At 37.6% G+C, this 27,210-nt stretch overlaps 1 protein-coding gene across 5 annotated transcripts in view; it reads right to left on the bottom strand.

Annotated features, from left to right (window-relative positions):
- GABRB2 (gamma-aminobutyric acid type A receptor subunit beta2) overlaps window positions 1–27,210 on the bottom strand; it is a 249,823-nt gene that overhangs the window by 109,192 nt on the left and 113,421 nt on the right. For all 5 annotated transcript variants that reach the window (XM_008517149.2, XM_070569094.1, XM_070569097.1 and 2 more), the window contains one exon: window positions 13,653–13,735. In XM_008517149.2, the coding sequence (XP_008515371.2) occupies window positions 13,653–13,735 (83 nt within the window). The remainder of the gene's footprint in view (window positions 1–13,652; window positions 13,736–27,210) is intronic.

Genomic DNA, 27,210 nt, shown 5'->3' with positions numbered 1-27,210 from the left:
TAATCTAACAATAAGAGTGGTTTTCTTTCAGTAAGAAATAAATATGTTTTAAAAACTTTCTGTTTGTCAGAAAAGAAATTTTAGAGAAACAAAGTGACTAGCAATGGTTTAAGAGATTCTTAACACATTTATGGATATTATGATATTAAGATACACATGCCAACAGAGTAAAAACACTCCTTAATTACAGGGACTGAAAGGGACTAGAGCAAATTTCTCCCTTTAATGCCCAGTTCCACCATTAGTGTTCATTGGACCCCAGCATAACCTTTCCTGGTATACTGTTAAAGCAAATTAATTCTGTGTGGTATGTTGATTGAGACCAACGTCTCTGAGGATGACTGTCTGGGATTTAGTCCTGACACCATGCCTCAGTGTGTGACCTTTACTTAATCTCTTGTTCTCATAGGTTCACATCATAAAATGAGACAATGAATGTAAGGCATTTAGCACTTAATAAGTGCTCAATAAATTTGATCTGTCTGTCTATTTTATATCTATCTAATACGGCAACAGCACAATTCACATAAAGCCTCTAATATTTCGATTTAAGCAGCCTGAAATCACTTGCCAAATAGCTTGGGGGCAAGGAGGGTGATAAATTCCAAGAGAGGGGCAAACACTTAGGGAATTCCTAATTCTACTCTTTTGTTTTGGAAAGACCTGGATCTAGAGTGAACTTTGGTGAAATAAATGAATTAAATTGGTGAAGTATTTCCCGACTATCTGTCATTTGCAAAGCAATATAGGAGGATAAAGACATAACCCTTCCTTCAAGAAGCATAGCAATCAAGGTTCTCAACTGCAAACAACATAAGCTGACTTGGGTTAAGTTAAATCGAAGAGACGTTTGTGAAACTGATATTGCACAGCTTATAGAAGGCCAGAGAGCCCGGTGTGGAAGCTCTGAAGTCAGGAACAATGTTCACAATCATAGAGCAGAACCGGTCTAGTGAAGTTATCAGTGTCACCTCCCCTGGGTAGAGGGAGCGCAGTTCTCACTGTGCACACTATCGACACGTGCCCCTGAACACTTCCCCCCACCTCTGCCATGGCTCCTTCCTTTCTTAGGCTGGACTGTTCCACAGGCACTGGTTCTCATGGCACGGATTTCCAAAGCAAAGTTACACGATTGGTAGCACCTTGGACTTGTGCCCACCTTCTAGATGCAAGGGAGGCTGAGAGAATGTGTGTCTGGCTTTTTTAACTTCTGTTATGGGAGGTGGGCTCTGTCTCCTAACATAGGAGATTCTTCAAATGTAGTGTTGAGATATGAGGAAGACAAAGAAAACGACAAATGTCCTCTGAAAGCATGTAATTCAGCAGGTAGGATTTAATAAGAATAGAATTATTAGAAATAAATCATTTATAATACAGAGAGAAATATATTGATTTTATGTTAGGGATGTAAACAGGGAACAAATATGTATAACATTCAGAGACACGGGCTCTAAAATCAGACTGATCTGGGTTCACATCTCGGCTTGGCCTCTCTGCTCAATAGTGGGCACTGACTCACTACCTTCCCCAGGCTCACTTTTGTCTATGGCTCTAAATGTGATCCAGGCTCTGCCAATCAGATGCACTTGTTGGAGATTTGCATTCAGAAGTGAACTGAGTGGAGAGAGACGTGTGGCACAAAACATCTATTTTATTCGTATAGACTACCTGAGAAGCAGAGTAGTTTTGGTCTAGCAGCTAGAGCAAAGGCCCCTTTATTCAGCAGGCAGTCACAGTAACCCAGCAGGAGCAGCAACGGCCTTGCCAATCCCGAGGCAGGCTGTGACTTTGGGAATCATATGGAAAAGCTCAGACTAAAATCTGTTTCTTCAGTCCTCCCAAGATTTCTGTAAGCCAAATAAGTCTCCTGCTTAAACTAGCTATGTTGGATTCTGTTTTCTTCAACTAGACATTCTTGCTAATCTGTGTGGCCTTTTGTAAGTTACATAACTTGTCTAAGCCACCATGTCCTCATTTGTAAAGAGGAAATACTATTAGTAGCTGCCATATGGGATGTTTAGGTGAGATCATGTCTGTATATACACAACGTCTGGCACAGAGCAAGCATTTAATACATGGTAGTTACTGTTGATGATGGAGGTTTTGTCATGACGACAATAAATATAATAATCATGGTACCAGCTGCAATGGAGGTGGGAGCGGGGTAGATGGTAGACTTTGGAGGCTATCGTGAAAAAGAGATATTCGATTTGCAAAAACGAATCAGCAGCATTGAAAGCCTCCTGAAAGGAACGCATCTTCAAGCCGTAACATAGAGAGGCAGGTTCAGGATCTGAGAAAAGTCATTCTGCGTTGCAATACATTGGGCTGCAACTATCAAACAGAAACAACTTGAGTCTTCTGGAAATGCCTCAGGGAAGGTCAGTGGGTGTATTTACGCCTCTGGCTTATGATACTCACATCAGCTTTCACAAAGTGCTCTTTAGCTTTCCCTAAAAACTCTAAGAAAGCCACAAATGTGGCATTTTCCCTTAATTAGGATCAAGTATAAAATGAAGTCCAGCCAAGAAGAGACAGTTTTTGCAGGATGATGACATTCTTGGCACCTTTCCTGAGCCTAAAGAAAAACCAAGTAAACAAGTTTGTACCCTGCCCCTACCCTCCTGCCACGAGATTTGCCATAGAAAAATTTATAATGTACAGTGAGCACCTACACTGCATTTTTAGCTCTAATGGGCAATTTCAAAGCAGAAAACAATGAGTATTAGAAGCATAAAAGGAGGTGGCCGTCACCCTCAGAAAGGTAAATATGCACAATGTGGGTTTTTGAGCAGAGCGTCACCCAAGTCTCAGTGTCCTGAGGGATTTAGGAACTCGTTTAGTCTTTAAGAGAATGCTTCACTTTTAAGAACCCATAAGGGGAATCAGTTTCCTTGTAATTGCTCCTTGCTGTTCTTTGAGTTGCAAGCCAAGCCTGTGCCGACAGGATCCTAAACTTCATAGCTGTGCTTACTACATCGTCAGAGGGATGAGCAGCTCTTGGGCTCTGGGCTCATTTAATTACCAAGTCAGCTTAAAACAGGTGAGGGATGGAAGCCAGTGTGTTCAATGTTCTTGCATAGTGTTTATACTGAAGTTCTTTCAATGTTACAGAGCAAAAATCTAATAAGGGATTGTGTGTACTGTTAAAAGATTTCTCCCCAAGTCTTCTGTATGTGAAACTCTAAATTCCAAAGGTACCTGTTAATTCATGTTGAAGTCTGCCACTGCCGGGATAATAGAGTCTACTCACACTCGAGACTTTGGGCCAGCAGTTACTATGGCATACATACACACTTCAAAAACTGCTCCACTTTGCACAGCATGTCAGAAACATCCTAATGGTACATTCAGGAAAACGAACCAAGCCGTCAGATTTTCACCCTTGAGACTGGGAGATACTAATTTGATAAGACCATGAATTTTGCTTCTTTTTGGTTTGCCCACTTAGGAATAATAAAATAATGGTGTTTTTGCAATTAAGAAAATAATTATGTTTCTTCACTTCTAATGTACTTTAGGTTCCTTTTACATTTTAGTATTTTTGAAATCAGGGTATATTTACCAAGAGATGAGTACATTCAATATAGGATCTTATTATTCTTATTAATATAATGGTGAATCTTACAATCGATGGTATTTAATAGAAGAAAAATAGTTATTACCTAGATATTGACAACTTATAAAATAGATATCCTGCATTGCTATTCTACTGGCTCAAAGGCTGACCTATAGTGTATACAATAATTCTAATGCTCCTTAAGTATTAAATTCTTTTTTTTTTTAGTCCATTCATTTTACATTAGAAAAATGTTGCCCACGTAACCTATAAGTTGCACAGGATGTCACTATGAATGTAAACCAAGAGTAAAGAAAATTCTTATCCTGGAAGTTTAAATGGGCACATTTCTTGTAAAGCCATGTCAAAAGACTTTAAATTTTATATTTTTTATGCTGCAGCTATTCAGCTTCTATGAATTTATCTTATACATTAGTGTTATTCAGACTTTCCTAAGATGATAGAAATGTTCGGTATATTTGCACTGTCCAATATGGCGGAAACTAGTCACATGGGGCTACTGAGCACATGAAACATGCCTAGCATGACTGAGGAACTGAATTTCAAGTTTCACTTAATTTTAATTAATTTAAATTTAACATTATATGTTATATTGGACAGAAGAACCATATATATACATATATATATGCATACATATATAAAATCATCATTGGATTTAATGACACAGCTTCAATCATACACAAATTATAACATTATTAAAAATAGCAACACAGTAGAATTAGTTTATATTCTACAATAAGGACTGGGTAAATAAATTATGATTCAGCGACAAGTGGAATACTAGACAGACACTACAAATTATAACAAAGTACCTAAAAAAATAAGATATTTGTGATATGCTCTTAAATTTTAAAAATGAGGTTGAAAATTATATATGCAGTTAAAAATGGGATATGTTTATGAAAAAGGAGAGTTCCAGTTTGAGATGGCATATTTGCCTTTCCTGCTTACTCGAATGTCATAGCAATAACTGTAAAAGGAAGGAACACTAAAAATCTGTAACAGTGCTATAAAATAGGAAAGTATGCCATCAATGGGCCAGTTAATTTTGAAAAATGTGCAGAAGTTAGAATGTAGACGAGACAATGGAGATAAAGAAAACCGAACAGAGAAACAAGTTTTGCAGGGGGAAGTGCAAGAGAGAGGGCCCATCTTCCCACTGAAGCCCCAGAGTAGTGTGGTCCTTGCACCCACAGCATTAGCAGGACCAGGGAACTCATGAGAAATGAAAATTCTCAGGCCTCACTCCAGATCCAGTAAGTTAGAAACTCCAGGGATGGGACCTGGCCGTCTGTTTTAACCAGTTCTCCAGGAGATTCTCGTGCCCTCTCAAGCATGAGAACCATGCCCTAGGGTACCCTTTTCCAGCTTCGGCTGTTCATTGTCATGACCTGCAGGGCTTTTAAAATTACAGATTCAATAGGTCTGTGGTGTGGCCCATTCATTTGAATTTTTAAAAACTCTCCAGGTGATCTAATGTGCCGCAAGTTTGAGAACCTGTGCACTGGAGTGTTTGCAGACTCAGTGAGGAAGTTCACAGGGTGGGAGCCACCATGGGAGCACCAGACCTGTCCTCTTGCTTTTCTTACATCTGGCTGTGGTGACTGCAACCAAGATAATGCTGGAAGAAAGCTCCTTAAACCAAGTGGGGGCTGTCTGGTTTCCTAGTTTAGATATTGGGCTGAAGAGAGAATCAGAACAGAGCCCCAGCTAGCCTTGTTCACCTCTACAAATGGAGAAAACAAAAGATAAATTGTAGTTCCATCAGTTCTTTCTAGGAATGAAGGAGTGAAATAATCTAAGGTGCTGAAGCCTCAAATGAGTCTTGGTTGCCTATGAAAGGTCCTGGCCCACTCTCCTAAAGAGGGATGCCCGTTCTCCTCCTGCCCTGCCCGATTCAGGAAAGAAACTGCCTACGGAAACAATCTCATAAAAGTGCTGAGGAAACCCGCATCGCTTCAGAAAACCTATATTAGTACCTTGTTCTGGTCAAATTAGCCTTTTATTTACAAATGTGAATTGATGCCAAGATCAGCAGACATAAGGAAAACCATCAGCATAAAAAACAAAGATCACAAGAGACAAATGTACATCATCACAAAAGGAAATAGAAAGATGAAGAGCACAGAAGAAAAGTTGTAAAATAGATTGATATCCTTAAAATAAAAAGGACATTCCGTAAGAGAACAGTGACTATGAAAAATGTATGATGAAAGAATAAGGAAGAAACTGAAAACAGGATGGCTAAAATAGAATACTTACTACTAATAAGTTCTTTAGAATAAAATAACTTCTTAGTAACCTGGAAGATAATAATCTACAAATTTATTTCAGAACCATTGCAAGTAGATATGGGAGACCCAAGATCTATCTAGTGGGAACCCCAGAAGGAGAAAATAGAGACTACAGAAAGAAAACATGAAAAATGTGAGTAAAAAAATAAAAATTCTCTTTATTTGGTGGATAAAAAGCTTTAGATGGAAAGAGTTCACTATTTTCATTTTTCATACTCAATATCAAGGTGCACCCTTTATATCCAAGTCATTAATCTACTTTTTCATGATGGAAGAATTGAAAGGACAGAAGTCATGAAGTCCAGATATACATGAAGGTAGCAATTAATATCAGCGTGAGGTGCCACAGGTTCTAAATACACACCCTAGCACTTGTCTAGTGTCACAAGGGACTAATAATTCTTAAACCTAGAACGCATTCCAACAAAGTAGCTCCACGCAGCAAGGACAGAAGACAGGTCCCTCACTTCCACAACACTACATAGAACTAAAGAAATGATCAAAATAGGACAATGACGCAAATTAAATTTGTATGCAGTGACACCATGGAGCATTTGCTCTTTGCTTTTCCCTAGATAAATAATTATGACTAAGTCCCACTGGAATGTCACAGGAATATTTTTCTACCTTGAAATAATTCGAACAACACCGAAAATACCGGGTAGCTTCATTACCTAACATCACCACCCCCACACACGGACACATGTACACATACATTCTCTCCTGTTGTAAAGATTCTTTAAAGCCTTAAGGAGATCAAAAGCCTTGAGGGGGTTCTAGATTATTCAGAGAGACAGGAAAATGGGGGGGTCTTAGCCTTATTCTTTACACATTCAACTGTAAGATGTACTCCTGGGAGGAAAATCTGAGAAAAGAAACCTTGCTAGCTAAATAATAACAGACCATCAGCAAGAGACACACACCAATCAACTTAAAATCTTAGCGGGGATGTGATTTTCATCTTTTCCTAAATAGCATTGCTCCCAGAGGTACATGCATATGAGATCTGCATCCTCACATACACCAGTGCTTGCCTAACTGTCCTTTCACTAACATCCTACATATTTTTGCTTGTGCCAAGTAACTATCAACCCAGAGCTCTTTATAAATCATATAATCCCATCACTTGCCTAACACAAGAATTCTTTCTTTCCCAGAAAATTGTTTTACAGCGTACAGCAACCTACCGGATTTTTATGAACTATTTTTCTTTTTTTAATATTTCCGCCCCAAATTGCCTTTTGGCATCTTTTACCATTAGTCTAGTTTTGCCCTTAGGGCAGACATAGCCTGCTCTCTCAAGAGGAAATCTGCAGTTATTTGAAATAGTTATCCCATTCAAATACTGCCCCTCTCCCTCCCTAAGTTTCGCTTCCTCGAGGTAAATGTCCCCTTCCTCCCACGCGTGTCTTCTACTGATTCTTCACACTGCCTGGTTTATGGAGCATTCACATTTTGCTTATTCTGATTGCTAAATACCCCTCTTAAAATGTTGTGACTCCGAGCACAATATTCCAGGTGTAATTTGGTAATGATAATAATGATGCTATAATGCTAATAGTTGCTACTCATGGAAATATCAGTACCAAGCATTGCACAAAGATCTCTGTCTTGATTCTCTCATTACCTATAACTATAATATAATTAAAATATTGTAGAGATGAGAAACAATAGCTTGAAGAAGCTAAGTGACCTAATTAGTTAGCTTGAGGAACCCAGACCAGACAACACCTGTATTCAACAAACGTCCTCTCAGAACCCTGTCTGATCACCACTTTCTCTGTAGTAGGTATTTCAAATCTACTGACGTACTCTTAGGTGCCATCAATCTTCACTTTAGGAATGGAGGAACACAGTGCACTTTTTTCTCTAAGTTCTTAACAATACTGTACGTAGGGGCCAGCCCAGTGGCACAGTGGTCAGGTTCCCACATTCTGGTGGCCCGTGGTTTGCCAGTTTGGATGCCGGATGCAGACCTACAAACCACTCGGCAAGCCATGCTGTGGCAGGGGTCCCACAAATAAAGTAGAGGAAGATGAGCATGGACGTTAGCTCAGGGCCAGTCTTCCTCAGCAAAAAAGAGGAGGATTGGCCGCAGATGTTAGCTAAGGGCTAATCTTCCTCAAAAAAAAAAACTTTATGTATATCTACTGAAATGTTGACCAATACATAGCCTAACCTGGATCCAAAATACATTAGTCCTGTGCCGTAGTAAATTTGGATTCACTACTTCAAGCTGCTTAAATGTATCAATCTCTCAGTCTGTAATAAGGTAATTTGAAAGAAACTGTTGAAAAAAAGTAGAGCCTTTATTCCATCAATACCTTAACAGCAAGATGTTTTTATGTGATATTCAAGTTGGAATTCATTAAGATGACAACAAGCACATTTATAATTTCTGCTTTCCTAAAGCATGGTGCATATTTCTTGGAAGAAGAGATGCCTCTTCCAGCACATTCTCACACTCACAGGGACCTTTTGCTGCATTGACCATAGAGGCTTTCGATGGTCGGTGGGTGATATTTGTCTCTTTGGCCAGTTTAAACGTTAACAAAACCATGAATAGATTATATTTAAAAATGGATTGTCCTTTCACTTCATCCAAGTACAGATGTCAAAGAGCTTTTAAATATTTCTTTTTAGGGGCCAGCTCCGGTGGCATAGTGGTTAGGTTTGCGCACTCCATTTTGGCAGCCCAGGGTTCACCGGTTCAGATCCTGGGCACAAACTTAGCACTGGTCATCAAGCCACACTGTGTCAGCATTCCACAGGCAAAAAAGAGGAAGATTGGCACAGATGTTAGCTCAGGGCCAATCTTCCTCACCAAAAAAAGAAAAACTCTTCTTTGGGTTTTGAAGCTACTATTAATTTTTTTCCTTTCGGATGAAGTAAAAGAAATTAATTTGCACTTTATACTGTAGGCACAGCTGGCTGAGACATTCTACAAGGAAGTAGATAGCCCTACAGATAATGAGACTTACTTGGAATGCAAAAGCAAGGGCCTGAATAAGATCTACAAAGGTTGAAAAGAATAGTGCTGTGCTTTGGGTCTCTCCTTGGCTAGATTTACTAGATCTCATAATTAGGGCAAATCTGTGGCAGTATGAGACTTTTTAAATGTGATAATGAAAATTAGTGTTATTATAGTAATTATTATTAATTGCTTAAGCTACTGTTTATTAGATGTCTACCATGTTTGAAACAAAGTGCTAGATTCTTTATCTATATTAGTTCATATTAGTCTATATTAGTTCATTTAATCCTCAGAGCAACCTTATGTGATAGATATTATTATGCCCGTTTGAGGAAACTGAGGCTCAGCTTAGTAGGGTGACTTTCCCAACAGTGACTGTGAGAAGGCGGCAAGAACTGGTTTCTGACGCTGCCACCAAGGCAGTGATAGGATTTTTTCTTTTTTTTAAGATCCTAAAAGGATCTTAAAAGAATTTTTTTTAGATACTAAAAGGAGGTGCCTGAGCAGCTGTCTCAGTATATACTTGGCATGGCCCTGTGTAGTTGCCAGTGAGAGAGCTACCGAGAAAGCTCCACACCCTCAAATTCATTGTAGATTGTACGAAGGCTGAGCGTGACTGAACAACCAACAATGCTGAGAATGAGAGCACTAAACTTATTCTCTGAGATACTTAGCCTGTCCAGTCCAACTTACCCAGTGACAGGCTAAGATAAAAGTACACAACCAAATGAGAAAAAAAAGGAACCTCTGGATTTTTAGTAACGTGAGCAGCCTGTCAATGTATCTAGTTCAGAGAATTCCATACTCCCTTGCAAACAAGCAGGTCACATGTCCCAAGAGGAGAACCTGGAAGTGGGGTTGAGGACTGTATAAGACGGCCTTAACCCTTCTGAGGAGGCGTACCCTGCTTATCCCTCATAATTAGTAGCTGACATTGGCACTGGGCAGCTGATCTGGCTCAGAATATAACAGAGTAGCCCTAACTATTTCTATTTCCAAGATATGTAACATTCCCCCACCCCTCTTTCACTACTTTTCATTTCTGAATGGAACATACTGAGTGGACTTGCAGTATAATAGAATGTGTGTCCTTATGACGTGATTAGAACTTCATATATTTTTAAAAGGAAATAAATCTTTGACTTGTCCTGATACTCTTAAATTATATTTGGCAGTATCAGATTTTTCCAAGCATTGGTACACCTGGGATAGTTCATTATTTCTTTATTAGAATTCATCTTATTCCTAAATAGCAAGAACATTCAAAAGAACTTTGTTTATATAGGCTAGCACATAACTTTGTTGTCATTTGGTGCTGTTAGGGTGACATTTCCATAGAAATATAGGTGAATGTTCCAGTATCCCTTTTCCAATCTGACTGAAAGATTCAGAGAAAGATATAGACAAGATATACACATGGATGGTATATATACATAGTATATAGACAACATATGATGAGTTGCCTCTAACCACACAGATAACAGGAGCATATAGGTAAAAAATGAGGAGAACTGGCTCTAAGTGAAAGTACTGGAAACACCAGGGGATGAACGTTTCCATTTTATTTTGGCAAGTCAGTTTCATTGCCTGAATAGTGATAAATATTATCAGGGCCCATTTGGCTCAGCAAATTTCATTAATTCTACAGAACTTTTCCATCCCTCTAAATTTAGGAAAATTTATGAAGTAAGCATAGTCCATATCAACCTTCTAGAATTTTTATTTCAAGGTTTGTTATAGTCTTTCTTTAAGGCTTTATAGAACTAAATATTTCATCTTAGTAGCACTTTTCACTAATAGAATCTCATCTTCTTATATGTATTTATTTAAATAATACCTACCTACCTTCATCATAATAAAGGAAAGTAGAGAAATTATCTACTTTCGTTCACCACTACACCTCTAGAGCTTATTACAATGTCTTATAAATAATCAGCTCTCAATAATTATTAAATGAATGAGTCAATTATTGAATGAATTCATGAATGAAAGAATAAGTCAATCCTAATACTTCCCTACTCCAAGCTGCGCAGAATAGTTTTATTATCCTCTCTGAAATAGAACCAATATACTAATTATTTTTGTTTTTTTTGCTTTTTCTCCCCAAATCCCCCAAGTAGATAGTTGTATATTTTTAGTTGTGTGTCATTCTAGTTGTGGTATGTGGGATGCTGCCTCAACATGGCCTAACGAGCCGTGCCGTGTCCATGCCTGGTGTCCGAACCGGCGAAACCCCGGGTCGCCGCAGCGGAGCACGCAAACTTAACCATTCAGCCATGGGGCCGGCCCCTATGCTAATTATTAATATGGAGACAGGATGATAGTGGTTTAGCAATGTCACTATTAGACACTATCATGTCTTTTGCATTTGAGAGAGAGAGAGAGGAAGGAAACTAAGGAGAAGAAGGAGGGGAAGGCACAGGAGAGAGGGGGGTGGGGAGGGAGAGGAATGAATGCCCAGAGTTTGTTTAACAGAAAGGAATGAATGAATAAGGTGGAATGTCAGGCATCAACTTCAGAGCTAGTTGTTTAAGAGATAGGATTTTAAACTCATTTTAATATGCTTAGTTAGTTAACTACCTAGTTATAACAACAGGACCTGGATATCATGTACATTATTAATATAGCATCATGTTTCATTCTCTGTAACAATGATTTGCTGTCTGGCTAAATATGAATAAGCCCTGAGTTTTCATAAGGATGGGCTCTTTCCCATTGACTTTTAGAATAGGGAATCTTCCTCTTAATCTAGTCTTTCCAAAATCAGTGGCTTTATTAAGATAAATCAGCTATTGATTACCACATCAGCAAGAGCCTGTGTGCCACTCACTGGCTGCATGATCGTGGGCAAATCACTTTATCATTTTCTGTCTGTTTCCCTGGTTGTAAAGACAGGTATATTAACATCTACCGTGTAGACTTTAAGTTAAATGCCCCTAGGAGACAAAGAAGATCATTATTTGATGATAAAGGGGTCAATTCATCAAGAAGATACAACAATAGTAAATATTTATGCACCCAACATTGGAGCACCTAAATATATAAAGCAAATACTAACAGAACTAAAAGGAGATATAAACAGGATACAATAATAGTTGAGGACTTTAATACCCCACTCTCAACAATAGATAGATCGTCCAGACATTGTACATCTTAAACTTACACAATGTTAAATGTCAGTTATATCTCCATAAAGCTGGAAAAATTCTATTCTACCTCACTTAACAGGGTAACTGTGAATTGAAATGAGATACGTAAAAACCCCTTTATAAAGCTTTTTAAAATTCTAAGGAATTATCATATTAGTTATTAAATATTCAGGTCAGAATTATAATTTAATTACACTAAACACTTGGGTGCTATGTCCTTAGGCATCAGATCCTTAAAATAAATGGGCCTTGGTTTAGTTACCTGGAAAGTTTTGGAAGGCTCAAATGAAATTGAAAAAGTGCAAGTTCTTTAACCATGTACAATTATGATTATTAAAATTCCAGTTAAATTTTAGCCTGAAAAATGCTCTTACTACAAAAATTCATGAGTGGTACACAGCAACATATTTTTTCCAAAATATAATTACATCAATAATTTGAATCAATCAAAGAATTTGGACTTTGAAAAACTTTTTTTCCACTCTAAACTGTATTGTAAGTTATGAAAATGCAAAGTTATCCCAAAGATATTTACATAAAAGCAATCATAAAAATCCTATAGACCAATTTCATTAAATAGTATGGCAAGATCTAATGTGAAAAATATTGATGATTTGGAAATACAAGTATGAAATTAGGTTCTTCAAAAAATGCATGTAAATTTAATTATCCCTGGAAGCTATTTTTTTGAAATGGGCTAAAATATCCACACTGTGTCACAAACGCCTTATTTCTGCTCAGAGCAGTGATTTAGCACTACATTGCTTGCTAGAGTTCCTCACAAAGGCAGAGAGTATCTGCACAACAGTCGAGTTCCTCATTATCTAGAATGCTGGATATAATATCATCAGCTTCCAATTGTTTGGTGGGATGCGGTATGAAAACACTGCTAAGAATTGACAGAGAAAAGAGATTCAAAATCCAATTCCGCCTCAAACGACCTCCTTGTGTGACCTCAGAAACAGAGAGAGGTTATGAAATCAATGTTTTAGCCCACCCAACAGGACATGGGAACGAATCATCAAAAATGATGCTGAAATCATGGCCTAGAAAAGCAACAACATTGCAAAACAGGTCAGCATAGGAAAAAGAATAAATACACGGAGGTACACCAATCTTGCTCATCAGATAGCCTCCGCAAAGAACAGAGAACAAATTAAGACACTGAAAATAATCTCTCAAAAATAAAAACATCCCACCAATCCACACTGTATAAATGTTTTATTTAATCTAGAAGGCCACATTTACCTTGCAATTGCAAAGAGATAATATTTGAGAAGTAAAGAAATTAGGACATCTTGTATCACCCTGCCACCTCCACCTATTTTCCCAAGTCTGTTGTAGCTGTTTGCACCAATTACATACTTTAAATGCTTGGAATAGCCCTTGGTCTCCTTCCAGGCTCTTAGCATCTTCCTTTTATTGCTAGATTACTTCTTCCCTAAACATCTCTCCCAGGAAGTTAGGGATGAGATTAAAGGGGGTGACAGCATCACTGAGGGAAGATACTGTGAGAGCTTCCCTCCACCATATTTAGTGTGCTGGCAGAAACTTTGCAGGACTTGTGGTCTGGACATAAACCAGAGTAGGAGGCCTCTGCCTAACGAGAAACTTAAAGCAGAGTTCAGTCTAGCTGGATTCTCAGGAAAACTTACAGCTTTCAATTTCCAAGGTGCAGTTTTGTTCATCCAGTGGGTACCGCCTTAGGTCCATCATGCAGGCAGCTGTGGTTGTGATTCTAGAAGAGAAATAGCAATGATATATGTTGTTAGCTGGTCCACGGTTGGAGTTAGAAAAATTAAATCCAAGTTTCAAAGAGGACAGAACTGGGCCTAAGAGACTGATTTAGTTTAAGCTGTAGTGAAAAAAGTGTGCTGCACCTTTGGAGAACCATTTTCCTTTATGAGCCTCAAACTGATTTGTAAAATAAAGAGACTTGATTAAATCAGTATTTTCCCAGAATGTGGTCTATTACCTACTTGTACCAAAACCACCTGGGAGTATTTGGTAAGTGGGCAGTTCCCATGTTCAAGGATGTTTGGGGGTGGAGTGGGGCAGTCCCAGCGCTCTTTTCTTCACAATTGATTGAGAATACTGACATAGATACTCCTCTTCCACTCACATTTGTCTTATTTTCCCTTTGCAAGATCCTAAAATCTAATCTTCACTCAATCTTGGCTTTGATCCATCATTTTTGAGCTTTCTACGCATAGTATATTACTTTGCAAGTGTTTTTAACACAACACACAATCAGTCTTTCATCTATCACCTGATTTGCTCTGTCATGAGTAATCTGATATTCTCATGATCTATTAGAGACCTTCCTCCCATGAGCTGGTAGAGTTATTTATCTAGAATACTTGTACCTTTATTACTTTATCACAGAGAAATGAATATGCCCCTTTAATGTCTTTATATTTCTCTGTCATCATTTTTCACTAATCTCTCTATTGAAGACCTACTAGAAGGAGTCAAAAAACATACAATCCTAAATGATTTACTAATATAAGTTTTCTTTTTTTTCTTTTTATTTTTTTGAGGAAGATTAGCCTTGAGCTAACTGCTGCCAATCCTCCTCTTTTTGCTGAGGAAGACTATCCCTGAGCTAACATCCATGCCCGTCTTCCTCTACTTTATAAGTGTGACACCTACCATAGCATGGCTTTTTGCCAAGCAGTGCCATGTCCGCACCCGGGATCCAAACCAGCAAACCCCGGGCCGCTTAGAAGCGGAACATGTGAACTTAACCGCTGCGCCACCAGGCCAGCCCATAATAGACGTTTTCTGATCAACGAGGCAGCATAATGTCATGAAAAAAAACCAAGTTTTAGAATACAACAGACATAGGTATGAATTCTAACTCTGCCTCACTGACTGGTTCACATCAAGACGGTTAATGTCTCCTAACCAATTTTAGTTTCTTTGTCTGTAAAAAGGGGATATTATTAACAACAATAAAAACAATTTCCTAACAGGGTTTCTGCAAGAATTGATAATTTATGTAAAGAATATAAAAGAGTATCTGACACATAGTAGGCCTTTACATCTGTTGAAGAAAATGAAGAGTAGAACTGATGTTGAATTTGACCAACGTTGGTTTACTCTACCCTGAGGGGTACTACCTATGTGTTGAGAACAGAGAAATAAGAAGCAGCCCCAGCTTGAGAAACAGTCTACAGCTAGATGTTTTTCATCAAAAAAGTCTTGGGTAGCGCTCAGACAAGGAATCCAGGCGCACTGAGTCTATGGAATTCCTCAGTTAGGTGTGAGAGGCCCTCTCCTCAGTAGTGGGATGGAAATAAGTGATTAACTTAATGTAAGCAGCTCATGCCTCTGCAGTTTGATTACTGCTTCATTAAGGTTTATGCTCTGTTAATTTCTGTTTTCCTTTTTAGTTATAAGAGAGGATCCTAGGGCCAATGTTCATCCTTGATTCCTTCCTTTCCTTCACCAAGATCTGTTGGCTACTCTGCTTCAACGCCTTTCCATCTCCACTGCATCCCTCAGAGTCTATGGCCCCACTGCCTCTCCTCTATTCTACCACAGTAGCTTGGTCTCCCAACCTCTCCATTTGCCTCCCTACTATGCCTTATCCACACAACAGAGATCTTTCAAAAACATAGATCATACTCCTCTGTTTAAAACTTTTAGTGACTCTTCCAATAAAACCCAAAGTCTTGGTTATGGCCTGCTGAACTCTGAATAATCTGGCCTTTCCTTCCCAATATTATCTCATATCCTGTCCTCACTCACTATCTTCCAGCCTTCACAATTGTTCTTTCTGCCTAGTATATGTGTCCCCTGATCTTCACAGAGACCCCTCTTCTGATCCATCAGCGCAAAAATCACCTCCTCTGAGAGGTCCTTCCCAAGCAGCCCACCCAAAGTGGCTGCTTAACTAATGTTCAGTCTTATCTATCTCCTTCAAGTAATTATCACAATCTAAAATTATCTTGCTTATTTATTTTTTTAAGAACTGTCTATTTCTACCAATAAAATTAAAGCTACTTAAGGGCACAGACTTTGTTCTATTTACTGTGAGATTATCATCAATATTTTTTGAATGAATAAATACATGAATTATAAAGAGGCAAGCAGTTGGTTTTGCTCATTATAAGTATTTTTATTTGGAGGATTATTTTATTGCATTACTTCTCTTTTTTTACCTTAAAATTATAATGTATCTTAGGTTTTAGAGTTTTTTTAATATATACTTTTTATTGCAATATAAGTGGCAGATAACATTGTATTAGTTTCAGATGTACAATATAATGACTCAATATTTGTATATATTGCAAAATGATCACCACAATAAATCTAGTTAACATCCATCACCATAGATAGTTACAAAATGTCTTTTCTTGTGATGAGAACTTTTAAGATCTACTCTCCTCTCATTTTTAAAAGTAAATAAATTTTAATCCATTTAATTAACATTACATAAGTAGTACCAAAGTTTATCTTATTATCAAACTGATTGTTTCTGTTTTTGATGAAATTTATTAATTTTTAAAATTCTATAAAAATTAACATTCACTTTTTATCTTTATTCAGGTTTTAAAAAATGGCTATTTTGACTATGTGTACTTGGTTGATTTTCTCACTGGTCCATCAGTTTTTTTTTTGACACGTAGCTACAACCTATATTGCCACTAACATATAGGAACCTGTATTCTGCAGAATAGAAATTATAAAGGAAATGAAATTAGGTACATTATGGTCATGCTAAGCACTCATGCTATTTATGTAAAATAGTAGAAATAATCCTCATCTTGAGAAACCAGAGAAAATTCGCTTCATCTGATGGAATGAACACAAAGGTCATGAAAGGTTCAAGGGCACACATATGACAAAAAGAGAGTCATAAACAGATGCCTGACTGTAGGTGAAGTGAAGTCTGGAATCACTACTATAGGTTGTGGCTCACACTTGCTGCTGAGAGATATTCATGGAAACTAGACATTCACTAACATTTGTGAACTAGTGCTGTGAATACTAGTGCTGTGAAGAAGAAAAATTAATTGACTAATGCTACTGCATAAGCAATGCGTTTTACTCATGTTTTAAAAATAAAGTAGAAAAATGTGTTTTCCTCACATCATCAACATTCATATTTATGCCAGTGTTTTACTTTTTTTAATGCTATCACACACTTTATAAAACTAAGAAAAAATTACAAATGTTTGCAAGTTGATGTATCTCCTATTGGATTAAGGCAGAAATTCTGTAGACAAAATAATTCATTTGGAATCCTGATAATACAGACCAGGATGAGTGACCTGGGACAAGTCACATATATTCTCCAATACTTGGTCGCCACTGAAAATTTGAATTAAAATCTTGCCATCCTGGATTAAGAAGCAAGACCCAAGAATTTGCTGCCTCCAGGAAACATATCTTAGCTCTAATGACAAACACAGGCTTGGTGTGAAGGGATGAAAGACGATACTCCAAGCTAATTGCAAACAAAAGAAAGCAGGTGTTGCCATACTTATATCAGACAAAGTAGACTTCAAGATAAAAAAGACAATGAGAGACAAAGAGGGACAGTATACAATGATAAAAGGTATATTCCACCAAGAAGACATAACACTTATAAATATATGTTCACTTAACACAGGAGCACCAAAGTACATAAAGCAAATTTTAATTGACCTAAAAGGAGACATTAACAGCAACACAATAATAGTAGGGGACCTTAACACCCCACTGTCATCAATGGAAAGATGAACCATACAGAAAATCAACAAGGAAATAGTGGAACTAAATGAAAAACTAGACCAGATGGACTTAATAGCCTTAATATAGAGAACACTCCATCCAAAATCAGCAGAATACAAATTCTTCTCAAGTGCACATGGAATAGTCTCAAAGATAGACCATATGCTGGGAAACAAGGCAAGTCTCAATAAATTTAAGAATATTGAAATCATATCAAACATCTTTTCTGACCATAAAGCTATATAACTAGAAATCAACTATAAGAAAAAAGCTGGGAAAGTGACAAATATGTAGAGACTAAACAACATGCTACTGAACAACCAATGGATCATTGAAGAAATTAAAGGAGAAATCAAAGAATATTCAGAGACAAATGAAAATGATAATACACCATACCAACTCATATGAGATGCAGCAAAAGCAGTCCTAAGAGGGAAATTCATAGAAATACAGGCCCACATTAAACAAATAAGAAAAATCTCAAATAAGCAATCTTAAACTACACCTAACAGAACTAGAAAAAGAAGAATAAACAAAGCCCAAAGTCAGCAGAGGAGGGAAATAATAAAAAATAGAGCAGAAATCAATGAAACCAAAACCAAAAAAACAGAAGAAAGAATCAATGAAGCTAAGAGCTGTTTCTTTGAGAAGATGAAATTGGCAAACCCTTAGCCAGACTCACTAAGAAAAAAAGAGAGAAGCCTTAAACAAATAAAATTAGAAATGAAAGAGGAGAAATTACAACAGATACCACAGAAATACAGAGGATTATAAAAGAATACTATGAAAAACTATATGCCAACATATTGGACCATTTAGAAGAAAAAGATAAATTCTTAGAATCATACAACCTTCCAAAACTGAACCAAGAAAAAATAGAGAATCTGAATAGACCAATCACAAGTAAAGAGATTGAAATAGTAATCAAAAAACTCCCAAGAAATAAAAGTCCAGGACCAGATGGCTTCTCTGGAAAATGCTACCAAACATTCAAAGAAGATTTAGTACCTATCCTCCTCAAACTATCCCATAAAATTGAAGAAGACAGAACACTTCCTAACACATTTTATGAGGCCAACATCACCCTAATTCCAAAGCCAGATAAGGACAATACAAAGAAGGAAAATTACAGGCCAATATCAGTGATGAACATAGATGCAAAAATCCTCAACAAAATATTGGCAAACCAAACGTAGAAATACATCAAAAGGATCATACACCATGACCAAGTGGGATTTACATTAGGGACACAGGGATAATTCAACATCTGCAAATCAATCAATGTGATACACCACAGTGAGAAAATGAGGAATAAAAACCACATGATCAACTCAATACATGCTGAGAAAATATCTGATAAGATCCAACATCCATTTATGAAAAAACCTCTCAATAAAATGGGTAGAGAAGGAAAGTACTTCAACATAATAAAGGCCAAAATGACAAACCCACAGCCAACATCATACTCAACAGAGAAAAACTGAAAGTCACCACTCTCAGAACAGGAACAAGACAAGCGTGCCTACTCTCACCACTTTTAATCAACACAGTACTGGAGGTTTTGGCCAGAGCAATTAAGCAAGAAAAAGAAACAAATGGTATCCAAATTGTCATGGAGGAAGTGAAACTCTCAATGTTTGCAGATGATGTGATTTTATGCACAGAAAATCCTAAAGAATCTATCAGAAAACTATTAGAAATAATCAACTACAGCAAAGATGCAGGGTAAAAAATCAACTTACAAAAATCAGTTGCATTTTTTTTTTTTAAAGATTGGCACCAGAGCTAACAACTGTGGCCAATCTTTTTCTTTTTTTCTGCTTTATCTCCCCAAATCCCCGCTGGTACATAGTTGTATATCTTAGTTGCTGGTCCTTCTAGTTGTGGCATATGGAACGCCGCCTCAACGTGGCCTGATGAGTGGTGCCATGTCCACGCCCAGGATCTGAACCAGCGAAACCCTGGGCTGCCACAGCAGAGCTCATGCACTTAACCACTCGGCCACAGGGCTGGCGCCATCAGTTGCATTTTTATGCTCTAATAATGAACTATGAGAAAGAGAACTCAGGAATACAATCCCATTTACAACCACAGCAAAAAGAATAAAATACTAGGAATAAATCTAACCAAGGAGGTGAAAGACCTATCCAATGAAAACTATAAGACATAATTGAAAGAAATTGATGATGACATACAGAAATGGAAAGATATTCTATGCTCATGGATTGGAAGAATAAACATAGTTAAAATGTTCATACTACCTAAAGCAATCTCTACATTCAATGCAGTCCCAATTGGAATCCCAAAGACATTCTTCACAGAAATAGAACAAAGAATCCTGGGGCTGCCTGATGGCATAGTGGTTAAGTCTGAGTGCTCTGCTTTGGCAGCCCAGGGTTTACAGGTTCAGACCCTGGGCGTGGACCTAGCACCACTTGTTAAGACAGTGTAGTAGCATCCCACATAGAATAGAGGAAGATTGGCACAGATGTTAGCTCAGTGACAATGTTCCTCAGAAAAAAAGAAGAATCCTAAAATTCATATGGGGCAACCAAAGACCCTGAACAGCTAAAGCAATCCTAGGGGGGAAAGAAAAACTGGAGGCATCACAATCCCTGACTTCAAAATATACTACAAAGCTATAGTAATCAAAACAGCATGGTACTGGTACAAAAACAGACACACAGATCAATGGGACAGAACTGAAAACCCAGAAATAAAACCTCACATATACAGAAAGCTAATCTTCCACAAAGAAGCTAAGAACATACAACGGAGAAAGGAAATTTTTTCAATAAATGGCGTTGGAAGAACTGGGCAGCCACATGCAAAAGAATGAAAGCAGACCATTATCTCACACCATACACAAAAATTAACTCAAAATGGATTAAAGATATAAAGCTCCTAGAAGAAAATATAGGCAGTACACTCTTCAACATTGGTCTTAGCAGCATCTTTTTGAATACCTTATCTACTCAGGCAAGGGAAACGAAAGAAAAAGTAAACAAATGGGACCTCATGAGACTAAAGAGCTTCTGCAAGGCAAAGGAAACCATGAACAAAATGAAAAGGCAACCTACCAACTGGAAGAAAATATTTGGAAATCATATATCCAACAAGAGGTTAATCTCCAAAATATACAAACATCTCATATAATTCAACAAGAAAAAAACAAACAACCTGCTCAAAAAATGGGCAGAGGATATGACCAGACATTTTTCCAAAGAAGATATACAGATGGCCAACAGGTACATGAAAAGATGTTCAATATTAGCTATCATTAGGGAAAGGTAAATCAGAACTATAATGAGATATCACCTTACACCTGTTAGAATGGCTACAATCACCAGGACAAAAAAGAACAAGTGTTGGAGAGGATGTGGAGAAAAAGGAACCCCATACGCTGCTGGTGGGAATACAAACTGGTATAGCCACTAGGGAAAACAGTGGGTGAAATATCTAAAAAAATTAAAAACCAAAATACCATATGACCCAGCTATTTCACTACTGGGTATTTGTCCAAAGAACTTGAAATCAACAATTCAGAGACTTGTGCACCCCTATGTTCATTGCAGCATTGGTCACAATAGCCAAGACATGGAAGCAACGCAAGTGTTCATTGACTAATAAATGGATAAAGAAGATATGGGCTCAATGGAGGTCAAGATGGTGGTGTAGGTGGACTCTGAACTCACCTCCTTCCATGAACACAACAAAGTTACAACTATTCTTAGAAATATTACCCCTGAGAAAGAACTGAAAATTGGATAAAAAGAACCCTCACAACAAGGGACAGTCCTGACTGAGCAGAAGATGAAAAAATTCCTCTCTAGAGAGAAAAAAGCCACCTTCACAGGCTGCAGCACTTCACAGCTGGCCAGGAGCAAGCCTCAGGTATGCAGCCTTCCCTGGAGGAGTGGGGGACCTGAGCGGGTAAATGTTACCACTATAAGCATCCTTCGGACTCAGCACAACTGAGACAAGTCTCATAATATCTGGCTTTGCTAGCTATTAACTACAATGGGGAATACCCCTAGAAAACCTATTGGATATAAATGGAAAAAAGCCAGCTCTTAAAGGGCTCACACACAAATCCACTGGTTTCAGAAAGCAACCTAAAATCACCAGAAAGAAAGGTGCACGGTGTTTTGGTGAAAAGAGACTCACTTGATAGGCTATGGGTGCATCTTGGTGAGAGGTGAGAACTCTTCAGGGACTGAGACATTGGTGGCAGCCATTGTCGTGACTGACTATAGGTGTGCTGACACAGACCCTGGCAGATGCCACTGGAGTTTTTCCCCTGGCCTTTTAGCCCTGGGTCTGCCCCACCCACTAGAGCACCAATTCAATGCAGCTCATCCAGAGCAGGCAGCCTGCCCTAGGAACTGGCCCCACCCAACAGCAAGCCCTTGGGTAACTTTTTGGCCTGCATAGACTGGGTGCCTTCATCCTCTGCAGGCAGGCGAGTGGGTCCCCCTCTGTAGGATACTGCATGTGTGAGGAGCAAGTGGAGTAGGTGGGGTGTTGCTGGAGTGTGTGGGGACCACTGCAGTGGGGCCTGGGCATGCTCCCGGGGAGCAGGACATGTGAACAGGCCAGGACTGTATTGATGGTGTGGGTGGAACCATGAGTCATGGGGCTTATCAGCCACAGAAGACCCATGCTTCTCAAACAGCCACATAGGGGATTGGCCCCTCCTTCCAAAGTCTGAAACAACTGGGTTCTCCCATGCTTGGGGCCAGCCCCATTCAGCCGCAATTCTGAGAGAGATGACAACAGCATTGCAGACTGGAGGCCTACAGCAATTGTAAGCCCCTGAGCCTAGCAACCAGCCATGCTGGGGGCTTACTCACTTAACAAAAAACTGCAACAGGAATGTACCATTAAACCTTTCAGCCAACTGTGCTGAGGCTCCTCAAACCTGATAAAGTGACTAAAAGGTCCATAGCAGCCACATGCAACTGAGCATTACAACCAGCCAGCCAGGGGGACAGCCTAGACTCCCTGAGCACCTGCAGCAAGAACAACCCTGCTGGAGTAGAAGGACACACGTAGCTCACACAGGGGTCACTCCTGGATTATTTGGAACTGGTGACAAGAGAGAAGCACACTGCTGGGCCTCAAAAGGCAACTCTTACATAAAGCCACTTCTCCAAGATCAGGAGACATAGCTGATCCCCCTAATACATAGATATAAGCACAGAGAAAGAGACAAAATGAGGAGGCAAAAGAATACATTCCAAGCAAGGGAACAGGACCAAACCCCAGAAAAAGAACTAAATGACACAGAAATAAACAATGTACCTGACAGAGTTCAAGCAAAAAGTCATAAGGATGCTCACTGATCTTGGGAGAAGAATGGATGAACTCAATGAGAAAATCAAAAATGAATTGGAAAATATAAAAATCCAATCAGAAATGAAGAATACAATACTAGAAATGAAAAATTCACTAGAAGGACTCAATAGCAGAGTAGATGATACAGAAGAACAGATTACTGAGCTGGACAAAAGACTAGAGAAAATCACCCAAGCTGAACAGATAAAAGAAAAAAGAATTAAAAAGAATGAGAACAGTCTAAGGGACCTCTGGGACAACATCAAGCACACTAACATTCATATTACAGGTGTCCCAGAAGGAGAAGAAAAAGACAAAGGGGCAGAGAATCTATTTCAAGAAATAATAGCTGAAAACTTTTCTAACCTCAGGAAGGAAACAGACATCCAAGTACAGGAACAAGAGAGAGTGCCAAACAAGATAAAACCAAAGAGGCCCACACCAAGACACATTATAATTAAAATGCCTAAAATTAAAGATAAAGAGAGAATCCTAAAAGCTGCAAGAGAAAGGCAACAAGTGACATACAAAGGAAACCACATAAGGCAATTAGCAGACTTCTCAGCCAGAAGCTTACAGTCTACATATGTTTAAAGTGCTGAAAGAAAAAAAGCCTACTGTGAAGAATAGTCTAACCTGTAAGGTTATCATTCAGAATGGAAGGAGAGAAAAAGAGTTTCCCAGACAAGCAACAATTAAACAAGTTTATCACCAAGAAACAAGTTTACAAGAAATGCTAAAGGAACTTATTTAAGTGGGAAAGAGAAGCCTACAAATAGGAATAGGGAATTATTAAAAAAAAAAAAAAAGAGGCAATAAAATCACTGGTAAAGGCAAAAATACAATAAAAGTAACAGAACACTTATGAAGATAATATGAAGGCCAAAAGACATAAGTACTAAAATTACCTATTCAATGATAAGTGGGTTATGGATAGAAACACACAAAATAAGAGGTTAGATATGATATCAAAACCATAAAATGTGGGACGAGAGGAGCAAAAGAGTAGAGATTTTAAAAAGAGGTCAAACTAGAGAGACCATCAACTCAATATAGATTGCTATAGACGTAAATTATTATATATGAACCTCATGGTAATCAGAAACCAGAAACTTATAATAAATACACAAATAACTAAGAGAAAGGAATATAAACATAATACTAATGAAAACCATCAAACCACAAGGGAAGAGAGAAGGAACAGAGAAAAACTACTAAAATACCCAGAAAAAAGTAACAAAATGGCAATAAGTACATATTTATCAATAGCTACTTTAAATGTCAATGGACTAAATGTTCCAATCAAAATGCATAGGGTTGCTAATTCGATAAAATAACAAGACCCATATATATGCTGCATACAAGAGACACACTTCAGACCTAAAGACACTCACAAACTGAAAGTGAAGGGATGGAAAAAGATACTCCATGCAAATGACAAAGAAAAAACACTAGGGTAGCAATACTTACATCAGACAGAATAGACTTTAAAACAAAAACTGTAACAAGAGACCAAGAAAGACACTACATAATAATAAAGGGAACAATCCAACAAGAGGCTATAACACTTGTAAATATCTATGCACCCAACATAGGAGCACCTAAATATATAAAGCAATTATTAACAGACACAAAAGGAGAAATAGACAGTAACACAATTATAGTAGGGAACTTTAACACTCCACTTACACTAATGGATAGATCATCCAAACAGAAGATCAATAAGGAAATATTGGCCTTAAACAACACATTAGACCAGATGGACTTAGTCGATATATGTATAGAACATTCTGTCCAAAAACCGCAGAATACACATTCTTTTCAAATGCACATGGACCATTCTCCAGGATAGATCACATATTTGGCCACAAAACAAGTCTCTATAAATTTAAGAAGATCGAAATAATACCAAAAATCTTTTCTGACCACAAAGGTATGAAAGTAGAAATCAACTACAGGAAGAAAATCAGAAAAGCCACAAATATGTGGAAATTAAACAGAACACTACTGAACAATGATTGGGCCAATGAAGAAATTAAAGGAGAAATAAAAAATACCTAGAGACAAATGAAAATGAAAATATGACATGCCAAAATCTATGAGATACAGCAAAAGTGGTTCTATGTGGGAAGTTTATAGCAATTCAGGTCTATCTCAACAAACAAGAAAAATCCCAAATAAACAATCTAACAGTGCACCTAAATTAACTGGAAAAAGAAGAATCAACAAAGCCCCAAATCAGTAGAAGGAAGGAAATAATAAAAATAAGAGCAGAAATAAGTGAAATAGAGACTAAAAAGACAATAGAAAAAAAAAATCAATGAAACCAAGAGCTGGTTCTTTGGAAAGATAAAGAAAATTGAGAAACCTTTAGCTAGACTCACCAAGAAAACAAAGAGAGAAGGCTCAAATAAATAAAACCAGAAATGAAAGAGGAGAAATTACAACAGATACATCAGAAACACAAAAGATTATAAGAGAATACTATGAAAAGTGATATACCAACAAATTGGATAATCTGGAAGAGAGATGGACAAATTCTTAGAATCATGCAACCTTCCAAAACTGAATCAAGAAGTCAAGAATTTGAATAAACCAATCACAACTAAGGAGATCAAAACAGTAAACAAAAACCTCCCCCGAAAATAAAAGTCCAGGACCAGATGGCTTCCCTGGTGAATTCTACTAAACATTAAAAGAAGATTTAATACCTATCCTTCTCAAACTCTTCTAAAAAATTGAAGAGAAGGGGAAGCTTCCTAACTCTTTCTACAAAGCCAACATTATCTTGATACCAAAACCAGACAAGGACATAACAAAAAAATGAAATTATAGGCCAATATCACTGACGAACATGGAGGCAAAAACCCTTAACAAAATACTAGCAAATCAAATACAAAAATACATTAAAAAGATCATACACCACAATCAAGTGGGATTTATTCCAGGGATGCAGGGATGGTTCCACATTTGCAAATCAACTGTGATACACTGCATTAACAAAATGAAGAATAAAAATCATATGGTCATCTCAATAGATGCAGAGAAAGCATTTGACAACATACAGCATCCATTTATGATAAAAACTCTGAATAAAATGCATATAGAAGGAAAGTACTTCAACATAATAAAGGCCATATGACAAACCCACAGCTAATATCATTCTCAATGGAGAAAAAATGACAGCTATCCCTCTAAGAACAGGAAATAGACAAGGATGCCCACTTTCACCACTTATTTAACATAGTATTGGAAGTCTTAGCCAGAGCAATCAGGCAAGAAAAAGAAATAAAAGAGATCCAAATTAGAAAGGAAGAAGTGAAACAGTCACCATTCCAGATGATAGGATTTTACATACAGAAAACCCTAAAGAATCCACTAAAAGACTTTTAGAAATAATAAATGAATACAGTCAAGTTTCAGGATACAAAATCAACATACAAAAATCAGTTGTGTTTCTATACACTAACAATGAAGTAGCAGAAAGAGAAATTAAGAATATAATCTCATTTATGATTGCAACAAAAGAATAAAATATCTAGGAATAAACTTAACCAAAGAGGTGAAAGATCCATATACTGAAAACTATAAAACATTGTTGAAAGAAATTGAAGAAGACACAAACAAATGGAAAGATATTCCATGCTCTTAGATTGGAAAAATTAACATAGTTAAAATGTCCATACTTCCTAAAGCAATCTACAGATTCAACGCAATCCCTATGAAAGTTCCAACATTTTTCACAGAGGTAGAAAAAAGAATCCTAAAATTTATATGGAACAACAAAAGACCCCCAAATAGCCAAAGGAATCCTTACAAAATAGAACAAAGCTGGAGGTATCACACTCCCTGATTTCAAAATATACTACAAAGCTATAGTACCGAAAACAGCATGGTACTGGCAGAAAAACAAACAGATCAATGGAACAGAATCAAGAACCCAGAAATAAACCCACACATCTATGCACAGCTAATTCTCGACAAGGGAGCCAAGGACATACAACAGAGAAAGGAAAGTCTCTTCAATAAATCTTGTTGGGAAAACTGGACAGTCACATGCAAAAGAATGGAAATAGATCATTATCTTACACCATACGCAAAAATTAACTCAAAATGGATTAGAGACTTGAATGTAAGACCTGGAACCATTAAACT

The sequence above is a fragment of the Equus przewalskii genome, chromosome 13, assembly GCF_037783145.1.
Source record: "Equus przewalskii isolate Varuska chromosome 13, EquPr2, whole genome shotgun sequence".
Classification (NCBI taxonomy): Eukaryota; Metazoa; Chordata; class Mammalia; order Perissodactyla; family Equidae; genus Equus; species Equus przewalskii.
The sequence above is the reverse complement of the archived record's forward strand: the minus strand, read 5'-3'. Positions and strand labels throughout refer to the sequence as shown.